This window comes from Hoplias malabaricus, chromosome 8 (genome assembly GCF_029633855.1).
Source record: "Hoplias malabaricus isolate fHopMal1 chromosome 8, fHopMal1.hap1, whole genome shotgun sequence".
Taxonomy (NCBI): Eukaryota; Metazoa; Chordata; class Actinopteri; order Characiformes; family Erythrinidae; genus Hoplias; species Hoplias malabaricus.
This window is the reverse complement of record NC_089807.1, coordinates 17,586,711-17,598,516: the sequence shown is the minus strand read 5'-3', so window position 1 is coordinate 17,598,516 and position 11,806 is coordinate 17,586,711. Positions and strand designations below refer to the sequence as shown.

The following is an 11,806-nucleotide window of genomic DNA, read 5'->3' as shown; positions in this document are numbered from 1 at the left end:
TGTGTGGGTAATAGAACTGACTTTTACAGCAGACTACCCAGATAGCAAGTATACATTGCCCCAACTTTGGTAAAGGTTTCACCTGTAGTTTCAGAATGCTGGTTAACGGTTGTTAAGGGAAGGTGACAATTCCTCCACTCGCCTTACACTAACTTCCTGGTGATTGTGGGGACTGAATAAGTGACCTTCTGGACCCAAACCTGCTTCTTTAACCATTAGGTCACAACTTCCCCCTTCTAAAAGTATCTTTTAAAAATTTGTAAACACACTCAATCTTGCGTTTTACTGCTTCATTACACTGGAGACCGCATCTGTTGATTTGTTTCATTGTGTGTTGACTACAGATTGTCCAAGCAGACCGCAAATGTGTCACTGCACCATATTGAGTTCTTCTGAGTCAGAGTTAGTCAGTATATTGAACAGAACACAGTTCAGTTTGACTCTAGTTATTGCAGGGCTTTGATAATCGCTCATCATGTCAGAACATTTTAAACCCACATGAAAACATTACAATTTCTTTCCCATAGATAACACATTTCAGTGAATACAACTCTGACATACTTGGGCTCGTCGTGTTCCTTGCACATGCAATTTTCTCTGAAAATTTATTCTGGACAAATTTAATCTAATTTTAATGAATGAATGTACAGTACGTTATCTTTGTGTGATTCATTTAGATTTTAAATTTGTATCAGTGTATAAAATTAATGTTCTGATATATATAGTTGTGTGTATATATACAGTAGTAATACAATTTATATTTTTTAGCATGCATGAATTAAATGTATGATGCAGAAATAAAATGGAATTTTAACTGATTTAACAGTTTAACTGATATCTCTACAAGAACTGTACCTTTCTTACTCTAGATTTCATGTCTTTTTCTTTCTGTGACTCAGTGGGAAGAATCCATGCACTGTATTTAATACAGATGTTATGTTCACATATATATTACATTAATTTTTTAATATTAATTGTACAGAGACTTTGTTCTGAAAAAAATATATATATAGTAAACTGTTATCATTTATTTATTATTATTATAAATCATTGTGAGTGAAAATGTTAATCAGTCATTAATAAATTATATTCCAAACTCAAGCATTTATTGTTGATTGTCTCCTTCTTGATAAAGATTTATTTGAAAAGAAATTTTGATTTAAAAAACATATACTGTAACTTTGTAGTGTTTGGAAATGTATGTAAAGTTAACAAGTCATATATTTTCTGAAGGTTTCATTGTTACAAAAATCTTATCTTGATAATGCAAGATGGTCAGAAGCCAACTTCAGACTAACGTAGGCCCATTGTCAAACATAGGTTGACACCCAACATCATGCCAATGTAGGGTCAACATCAAACATAAGTTGACAGCCAACGTAAGGCACACCAGCCAAAATGTCGTTGGCCCAACATTATTTGCCAAAGTTACACCAACGTATACTTACTATCTGAGGTGGGTTCATTACCGCCCTAGGGTAAGTACAACATGCTACACCACTAATGTAGGGGCAAGACTCCTAACACTAAAAACACAAGGCTGCAAGTATTAAAATCTCCCCTACGTGAAAGATTTTGGTTAAAATAACAAACTTAAAATATCATGGCTACGTGGTGTGTTTATATGCTAGAAGAATCATGCACACAGCGACCCTGACATAGATAAGCGGAAAAGATAATGATGATGAATATGAATCATGCACTAAATCAATCTATGCCTTGGCTGAGTATTCTAAAGACAAATTTCAAAAAGGCAACTTATGACACTAAGTTTTTTTTTGTCACAAACCCAAGGAAATAATCCTGTAACCTTGAAGGGCAGTTAAAAGAAAACAAATGCAAACATGGGATTTCAATTTGTACTTGCAGTGTACCTTCAGTAGACTGCATTGTACCTTTTGCAATCTTTAAGAAAAGACTCATACAAAAGGGTCAGATTGTTTTATTTCATTGACATACTTATAGGTACACTGCTTCTCAAACAGTTTAACAGCACACAATGCAGACATTTAAGCAGGCTAATGACTGATTCTTCTTTTTAAAAAAAATATATAACTATATCACCACTATATTAACAGTAAATAAACCAATTCCTTTAACAACATTTTGTGCAATACAAATCGACATCTCCCAAGGAATCAAAATCCTGATTTAATAAAGTTTAATAAGATAGCAAACAAATGCTATTAAAATTTGCCATATTTTACTTTCAAGAAAACTAAGACTTGCCTTGAGGGTTGCTACAAGCGGTACATTATACAGAAATAATTGTGCAATCTAATTTGAATATCAAAATTATCTTCAACTTGCATTTTTATTATTTAGGTGCTGCTGAGTTACAAGTTGGCTCTACACTCATATGATCAAGTTAAATGTTAAAAGTAATCAGATGTTCTATATATTTTTCATGTATTTCTGAGTAAAAATGTGAGAGGAGACTAATATAGTGTCCAAGATAACTTTTTTTTTTATTTAACTTTTAGCTGCTCAATTTTTTAAAACCTTGTGTCAGTGCTGGACTGAGAATAGTCAACAGCATCACGTGTTTAATGACGGACTGGAGGGCGTCCAACACAAACTGTGCAGCAACAGGTGAGGTACTGTCTCTGACTTTACATTTACAAGGTGGATCAACAAAGTAGGTGTGTCTAAGAGAGTGGACAGTGAGTGGCCCCAGGGCTAAAAAACTCCAGCAGCACTGCTTTGTCTGATCCCCTCTTATCAGCACAACACATTAACACAAATTAACACACCACAACCGCATCAGTTTCATTGCACATTTCAGAACGGTCCACCACCATCATATCTACTGTGTGGAGGTCCTGTCCATTGACGAACAGGGTGAAAGGGAGCAAACAAGGTATGCAGAGCAAGAGATTGACTACAGTCTGCAATTGTAGAATTACAAAGTGTTCCTATCTTGTCAGTGGAGCTGAGCGAATAGAGTGCAGAAACAAGGAATTGGTCATAATGTTATGGTTGAATGTGTGTGTGTAAATAAATAAATGCTTTAGAAATCTGAAATGTCTAACTCGTCTTCATGTTTACCTTTGCATTCGGCATTTCCAGAAACGAGCAGTATAGCAGAGTGTAAGTGCTCATTTTTTTTAATATGTATTAATCCATCCATTCAGTTATATCAAGCTATATCCATAGCTGCGCAAAAATGTTTACATGCTTGTTTAATTTAGAGTGGGCTTATCTGGTCTTCCATGAAAATATCAAACATCAAATGAACCCAATTGCTTGGTAAAGGGAGTGCAAAAAAAAAAAAAAAAAAAAAAACATAACATACAGTACATATATACGTGAAAGCTGAATGAATATTACTTTTTAAGTCTGGCCTTGTCAGTCTTTCAAAAACTCCAATAACTGAAGAACAGAAAAAGCTCAAAACATTGTTGATATACAAATGATACAGAAGTCCAAATAGATTTGTATATTGTAACTGTCATTATATTTCCCCATGTACATGATTTGTAATTCTCTCAGTATTTACTCAATGATCTGTCAGTCTTTTAATTTCTGCTCCAGTTCTGAAAACACCTTCATATTGACTTCATCCACTTCATCTTCAACCTGAAGAAAAATATTACAGCATGTAAAAATGAATATGAGCAACAGGGAATAGTAAATTTGCAAGTGCATTTGTGTCCAGTACATGCTTTCCTCATAAAATCATTGTCTTAGGTGGGCTAACTGTGATCACAGCAAACTAATCATGTATAAATTCATATTTTTTACCTGTTCCACATCATCCACCTCTGGTATGTAGAATTGTAACATGTTCTGTATACCATTTCTAAGTGTAACCGTTGAGCTGGGACATCCTGTGCAGGAGCCAACAAGCTTTAGCTTCACTGTCCCATCTTCAAAGCCCTTAAAGATAACATCACCACCGTCCTCTTGTACAGTGGGCCTAAGAGGGAGAGGACATAGCGTACCCTTTCAGTTTGATCATTCTATACACTCAGCGGTATTATCTGAACAAATGTCAAAACAACACGGTATAGGTCTAGAATCTGCCTTTGTAAGCTTTAGTCACGGGAAACATTACATTAGCTTCAAAAAGTCACAGATCTTTCTTAAATGTGACTCATTCATTCTTCTCCAATATAGCATGAGACAATTCAATTGTGAGATTATGGGTATCTGTGAAATTATCTTTGCTACAATGACCTCCACAATACATTATCACAAAAGCCACAACAAAACAGTGAGAGTGAGTGAGCCAATTGCAAAAGGAACTTTGGTGGTCTAGAAAAAGTGCTATGTAAATGGAACTGTTATTCACGAATCATTCAGTACTCAGAGCTATTACACATGCAAATCTCCTTTGTAACACAGATAAGAGTACCTTATTCTTGTGTCCAAAAGTTCTTTAATCATTGATACAATATCATCATCCTCCTCTGAGACACCTACAAAGACAAATAACACAAAATGTTAACAGAACACTAATATCCCTTATTTTTTCAGATTCTTTTTCTCCTTATCATTGCTCTAGCATTATGAGAAAAAACAAAGTCGTTCTCTTACTGTTCTCGGGATGTGTCACGCCAGTTGTGACTGGTTCTCCACTCTCAAAAAACTCTGTAATAATCTCAACTGCATGGTGTTTAATGTCTGTCCACTCCACATCATCATCTGTCTAAGATCACATATAGTACATACATTAGATAAGCACCCATTTCATCTACTGTTTTCAGGCTACCTATAATACAGACATTAAAAAACATATCTATGTTTGACTGAGACCTTGGTGAGTGTGATGAAATCTGGGCCAAGGAACACACTTTTCACCCCTTCAACCTGAAAAAGATTCCTTCAGAAATAAAGGAAACATTAAGACATGGACTTCCAAGAATTATATGCCAGATGTTTAATTAAAAAAGATGACACTGAAAACTCATATCAGATTTTACAAACAATCAGCTTTTACACAACACGCACTGAGAGTACTTGATCTTTCTGAACGCAAGTGACCAAGGACAGCATGACAGAATAACTGTAAAACCATTGATAAACTGTCCTGGCTACTGTCTATTGTGGTATATTTTCTGTACAGCAATTGCGAAATCTTATCTAAATGACTGACTGTTCACACAGTAAGACACAGCAACTGTAACATTAAACTAACTTAAAAGTGTGCTTACTTTGCTAAAGATGAAGACTCTGCCGAACTTGAAGTTGGGAAATCTAGAGTTCCTTTTCCCAACACAGGCTTCCCAGGAAGAAATTTTAAACTCCTGGGGTTTGGTGTGTCTTGTGTCAAAATTGAAAGACACCGTGCTGCCAATGAAAGCACACATCGGACATGAGTTATATAAATGCAAATATATAATATGCATAGATAAACTGAGAAACTAAAATATTTTGAAATTTGTGACACATTTATTAACTTCATTATGATAGGAAACAAAAGAAATATTTGTAAAAACACAATTCAAAGGCAAAGAAAAATTATTTTGCAGGTTTGTATTCAAAATGCCATGTCTCATTTCTGAGTTCATTATCCCAATAGAAAACCAGTTCACCGTTCTTTCCTTCTTCTCAAAGGAAAACCTTAGTGCGTCACAATACTCTTTCTTCTGGCCTGTTTACATCTTACATTAGCAAATGATGCACTTTGAACAAGATGAACTTGGACCACATTTAATGTAAGTATAAATGGAATGTGTCTGCATATTATTACACAAGAGCTTACACTCTTCCTACAAATTAAGTTGTATTTGTGGCATACACAAAAGAACAACAGGTATTCTAAAACTAAAACCAGCCAGAATGTTCCCTGTCAGTCCTGAACTTACTTGTATCCAAAAAGGTACTGTTCTCTGGACAGTAATAGAAATGAAGTAGTTTTCCTCAAACTAGTCAAGCTTCATATCTGGGGAGGAGGTAGCAGGGCTCTCTCTCCACTGTTTTGAAACAATATTAGGGTTTAAATTATAATTTAAAAACGCTTGGTGGCAACATTATAGATTGCCCCATTAAGCCTAGTCCTGGACTATATTCTCCTTTCAATGAAGGGAAAAAAAAATCCAAAATGCTTTGTAGTCCAGAACTAAGCTTAATTCCTTGTCTGGGAATAAAATCACAAAAATCTACTTTTCTTTGTTTTGATAAAAACACATTCTCTTAAGTAAACAGAAATGTGTCAAACATTTTATGAAGTGATATGAATAAATTCATATAAAAAGGTTAAAATTATTGTCCAAACAATATTTAGGGATACTGCATATAAGAAAAAGGTCTCTTACCCAAGATGTGTTTGTTCTCTGAATGTTGAGGGCGTATGTTGTGCTTATAGGCTAACCATTGGGAGTAGCACTGACTTCGACCTTTCACTGAAAACCTACAAAGAAAGGTCTGTATTACTGACTGTATATTACGCACTTATCCATGTAAGAGGCAAAACAATGTATAAACTTTCTTTAGCTGGAAATATCCATGGGTTGCAGTGGATGGCACAGTACAGAGTAGCCACCATATTGAGGAACTACTAATTTCTCAAGCACACGACTGAAATATAAACTTTGATATTAAATTGTCTTATTGTCTCTGTCAGACGTTAAAATTAAATGAGATATATGAATCCCTTACAGATGAACAGAGCTCTGTTTACAAATGTGAAGCAAATAAATGTGTAAGTCAATCAAGGAGCTTCCTATGTAGTACATGTTACAGATAAGATGTTACAGTGCTCATTCGACAGGTAGCATTGAACTTTAAACCTCACTATTTATTATTTTGACATACAAAGCACTGTGAGTGCTGAAGTCATAGACATCTAACACCCGGCTTGCACTTAAACGCAGCATAATTTATTTTAAATCCAGAGAAATAATTTAGGTAGACAGTGGCGATAAAGCCTTATCCTCAAATAATCTGTTCCGTTCTAAGAGAAGATGGAGACAATGGAATATGTGGCTTGTGTCTGCAGTCTCTTACACACTTGACATAACATGAGTGAGATAAGACTATTACTGAACCCTCTATATGATGTGTATGCATAACTCACTCAGATTCAAATTGAAGAGCAGAAAAAGGCATTAGAAAGTGATGTGCTAACATTTTTTCATTAGTGACGAAAATGTCTTTTTTCCCCTCATTATAGTAAAAAGGTAAGGGATTGCACTGTGTAGTATAATGAGGAGAAAAAGCCAGTTAAAACAGGTTAGCCACATTAACATTTTTGTTATATGACCTAATGGAAAACTAGTATCTCTATCTAATGCGCTGTTCTGCTATTCTGTCCAAATCCGAGTGTGATGTCAGCTGCAACCCATGAATAGGGGAAATCATAAAACCCAGAATTTCACAGACACAGACCTCAAAACAATTTTTCTACATATTATTTATGCATTTCAGGGTTGTAGTCATAAAATTATGCTCTTGACATTAGGTACAAAACTGAAGCAGCTCCTGATTGGAGTTTTAAAGGGACATGTAAAAAATAAAATCACTTTATTAATGCATTAGCACAGTGTCCTGCCACTTATTTATTTATTATTTTTTTGGGGTAGATATATTTCGAGTGCTCTCACTCTCCCACGTCCTGCCCTGCAATAACTCTCTGGCCTTTAAAATGACACCATTAACGGCTTGATTTTATTTATATTTATTAGTTTGGGTTGGACTTATTTTATTTCTCATTCTCCGGATCTGAAATTAAATCTTAATTAAATAGGTAACACACCATGCAAGAGTAGGTACCATCATCCAGTCCAGGATAGTGATCGACCGATATGGGTTTTTTGATGGCTGATGCTGATGCCGATTTTTAGACAGCAGTGGTCGCCGATGGCCGATATGTAAAGCTGATATTCCCATTCCTCAGGCAGCGAATAAACTAGAGGCATTATCACGATTTATTTTTTTTTACAGAAAACCCTTCAAATTCGTAAAAGAAACCATTTAGAGGTCCTGAAATATATATATGAAGTGGTCAAAAGCTTAAAAATGTAGGCGTTGCTTTTTTTTGGAAAGAAAATGTGACTATAAACTGAAGAGTTCATGAGTCCCAGTACTTTTTTCTTTTTAAAATTGTGTCTCCAGGGGTCTACTTTCATCAGGTTACATTTGGTGTTGATACCTCCTGCTGATTTGAAGTTATTGAAGCTGGAGCAGACAGTGGACAGATGGCCTCTCCAAGTGTCTCTTTAGACCCCAAGCTCTCCATAAGTAAAATGATTACTTTTACTGCAAAAATACAGTGTATATATCTTGTCTAGACCTAATGTCAACATCTTAGTTTTTTTTCTTTACTTTCTATGAGAAACTAGTCTCCTGTCCCTCACCAAGTGGCCATTTACCCCTCACCAACAGTAAAAACCCTTAGTTATGGTGTGTTTTATTCTGATGTACTGAGTTTATTTCTGATGTTTACACTTGTTTCTCACAGAGTACAGTGTTCCTTTAAATGACTGACGTGTTAAAAGGCGAGAGCTGCACCCTGATTGGCTGTAGAGCAAGGCAACCTCCCCCACACCCCTGCTGTATTTAAATGTCCTCAGTGGGGGAAACATAACTAGTAAAATAAATCTAAGCTTTCAATACAAGATTATTGTTTGTGGAGCTTGTGGCTGTCAAACAGAACCGTTTGAGTCTGGGTCTGTTAAACGCTGAAAACATATGCGCTCTGCTGTGTGTTTGTCCCTCCTCCTTGGTTGCGCATCGCCATAATTCTGCCCCGATTGGTCTACAGACTTGATTGACATGTCGTTGGAAAGCTGAGAGCCTGAGTAGGTGGGACATGGCGTAGCTCCACGGGGATCATATTTTAAATAGTTTTTGAAAGTGTGTACTATTTTTGGGGGATTTTTTTCCCGGCCAGTACTCTTGACACAAACATGAGGATTACTCACGAACGGTTTGACGGAGAAGTTTTAGTCTCATTTTGAAGGGGACTATCTAAGGTAAGCGATGCTGTGCTAACTTTGTGTGTGAGCCGCTTGTGGGCTCTTCAGGCTTCAAGAAGCAGCGGTTTTGTCATTGATGAGGAAGAAACCTTTGGAATATCTTTCTTTTTTGCTTTAATTCCTTAGTCCTACATTTTAGTGTATATCTTCGTGATCCGGAGAGTCTGCTCGTTCGATTGGTGTATGATATGTACACACTGACTCAAATGTGGCGCCGTGAAAAATCTGAAAATCCGTACCGTCAGTAATATTTTTTCATAATTTCCTAGCAAGGTATATTTCCACCAAAAATACTTATTTATCGAGTGGGATTACATATATAAAATGATTAAATCAATGAAAAGCAGTGACTTTGAGCTTTAATTTTGTACACTGACTGTCAACTTTGGACCTGTAGTACTTGAGATACACTGACAGATATAACAATGTGTGATTTTGCTAGGTGCCAGTGACCAATGAGCGAAATAAGGGGCTACAGAATGCTGGGTTTCTAGGTTACAACTATCAACTCATTCGTTTATGATGCAGATTATTGAGTGTATGTTACAAAGAACAGTCAGTAACAAACAGACAGATGAAGAAGAGAAAAAAAAATGTTTTCTCTGATGAGACGGCATGCAGTTACAGGTTGGAGGCTAGGGGCGCTCAGCCAGAATGATGGAGCTGCCCACAGCTTTGCCTGTGTGCATTGTGTAAATATCAGCCTCTTGCTCTAATATATCGGCCGATGCCGATTATATAAAAATGCCAAAAATCGGCCGATATATCAGTTGAACACTAGTCCAGGAAAGTAAGTGTTAAAGTTTTAAAATAAACACCACATCAGACAGAGTACCCTCAATGCATTGTATCAGCCTTGGCACAATTGTGCACAAGCATGATGTACTCTGCTGCATTCATTCCAAGTAAATCTCATTCTCAGTTACAGCAGCTATATAGTACCACATTTTCACCATTGGGTACAGTAACTCACTTATCTATCCCATGGTTCAAGAGTCCAACAATGGACCGCTTGTGATATAAAGATGTGATATTGAAATTAAATTGCCATATTTGGGAAAAGCCATTCACTCCCTGCTTGAGTGACATCTCTGTTATCCAACCATAGTCCAACAGCTCACTTATCTCCTCACCTGCCAGTGAAAGAACAAGGTGGATGAGATGACAAGAGCAAAAGGTTAGTATAAATGTATGTTGGACATTGAGCATCTGTGGGCTTCTGGGGCAAAAAATATTAGGGAAATTGCGTGCGTTGACAGGCAAGTGATGGTTTTATAAACACGTAACACCTAAGGTTTAATTAGGTTAAAATATGATGTCTTATTTAAAGAATGTAATTTGCAAAAGTAAGAATCAGCATACCAATTAATGATAAAGATAATTCAGGTCCGGGATTAGGTTAATTAATTTCATGTGCTAAGTTTGTATAATTAATAAAAATATAGGAAATTTGAACCAGATATTAATTGAGCGATGTCAAACATCTATTCTTGCAGAGACATGAAAAGGCAGATTTATCTGCTAAAACATTTTAATTTTCTACTGAAACCTACATTGATGTGATTAGGGTGTTTTTGATAAATAAATACAGACTGCAAAGAAAAATGTAGCATTCATTAAAAACTCTTTTAAATGAAGTATATATTAGTTTCTAAAATAATGCAGTACTACTGTAATTACACACCATATTGTCATCCATGGGTTTAACATTATCAAGTTTGAGTGGAAAATGTTTCTTAATGCCTAAAACATTAAACATCCAATCAAATTTTCACCTTTTCAATTCTGCAGGTTTGCACAGATGCATCGAAGAGACATTATCATTAAGAATTAGAAAGACTACAGAAATGTAACATTAATCTGGAATAAAACCCTACTAATTTTCAGCATTTTTCAGCAATTTTTTAGCATGTTATCCAAATAAAAAGTGAATTTGATTTGCTTTATGGAAACAATCCTGTTTTAGAGAAGTTAGGAACGCCCACCTAATTAACATATAAACGCTGCAGAAACACAGAAATTAAAATACAATTATTCATGACAATATAATACTCGTTTTTTCATGACAAAAACATTTATTAATTTGTACATTTATTTCTACTTATGTCATTTTTCATCCTCCATACTTTCATGGTTCTTTCTTTTCTCTCTGACATTAGGCTTGAGTTGTGTCGTGCACTCACTGAGTTCTGTACTGTTTTGTTTAAAGTGGCAATTGTTAAGAGCAACGTTATTTTTAATCATCGTGTACGTTCGCATAAACATGCGTCTTTAGTTTCTCCGCAGTTTGTTACTTCTCGAATTGATGTAATGATTTAGCTATTTTAGCTGCTGTGTAAGTTTAGCAGATGATAGCTAAATCTAGTGATAGCTAACTCACTGCGTCGAACCGGGCTCTGCTGAACAAGTTATCTATAGCGACGCCTTGTGCTTGTGTAACTCCGCTCCTACATCTAACGCGATAACCAAAAGCAGGTTCGGCAGTTCCAATTAATGAAATTACATTTCTCCGGTGTTTGTGAATTAACGCTAACCTCCCCAGCACTGTGCGTTTACTAATGTTAGTTGAGCTCAGCAGCGAAATCTGCACTCACTGAACATAGTCCCTTTCCCACATTGTTCTCAGTATTAATGTTCTGAAAAAAAGTTTCTGAACATACAGTAGTGCTGTTTGTTTACGAACCTAATCCGAGGAGCAGAGACCCGAGAGCCGACAAACTGCAGCAGAGTCCATCTTACAGCCGCCGCCATTTCATCTGTTTTGAAATTTAGGACCCAACGGAGCTCACCGTTTCTCTCCTGAAAATCAAAGTACTAACTATTTATTAAAAAAAAGGGAAAAAAAGAAAGACATAATATTTTGAAAGCTTGTAAAAGTGATACCA

General features: G+C 35.9%; 1 protein-coding gene across 2 annotated transcripts; it reads right to left on the bottom strand.

Moving 5' to 3' along the window:
* Nucleotides 1-1,936: 1,936 nt before the first annotated feature.
* On the bottom strand, nt 1,937-11,705 carry zgc:110319 (uncharacterized protein LOC796111 homolog). 2 transcript variants are annotated; one of them, XM_066679013.1, is made up of 9 exons: nt 11,605-11,705; nt 9,895-10,054; nt 6,261-6,355; nt 5,157-5,292; nt 4,759-4,825; nt 4,540-4,651; nt 4,358-4,421; nt 3,745-3,919; nt 1,937-3,579 (listed from the first exon to the last, which is right to left on the bottom strand). In XM_066679013.1, the coding sequence occupies exons 2-9, from the start codon at nt 10,008-10,010 to the stop codon at nt 3,511-3,513; spliced, it is 834 nt and encodes a 277-aa protein (XP_066535110.1). In that variant the 5' UTR covers nt 10,011-10,054; nt 11,605-11,705; the 3' UTR covers nt 1,937-3,510. The 2 variants fall into 2 exon arrangements, with proteins under 2 accessions (XP_066535110.1, XP_066535111.1); XM_066679014.1 differs by lacking the exon at nt 9,895-10,054 and having other exon boundaries at nt 11,605-11,704.
* Between the last annotated feature and the right edge of the window lie 101 nt (nt 11,706-11,806).

Bases quoted from the DNA above. Each gene is read 5' to 3' on its own strand.
- zgc:110319 (XM_066679013.1), bottom strand. From the start codon at position 10,010: ATGTCACTCAAGCAGGGAGTGAATGGCTTTTCCCAAATATGGCAATTT. The intron at 4,826-5,156 runs GTAAGCACACTT...TTATTTCTGAAG, and splicing joins GAGTCTTCATCTTTAGCAAA to GAATCTTTTTCAGGTTGAAG. The intron at 3,580-3,744 runs GTAAAAAATATG...ATTTTTCTTCAG, and splicing joins AGGTGGATGATGTGGAACAG to GTTGAAGATGAAGTGGATGA.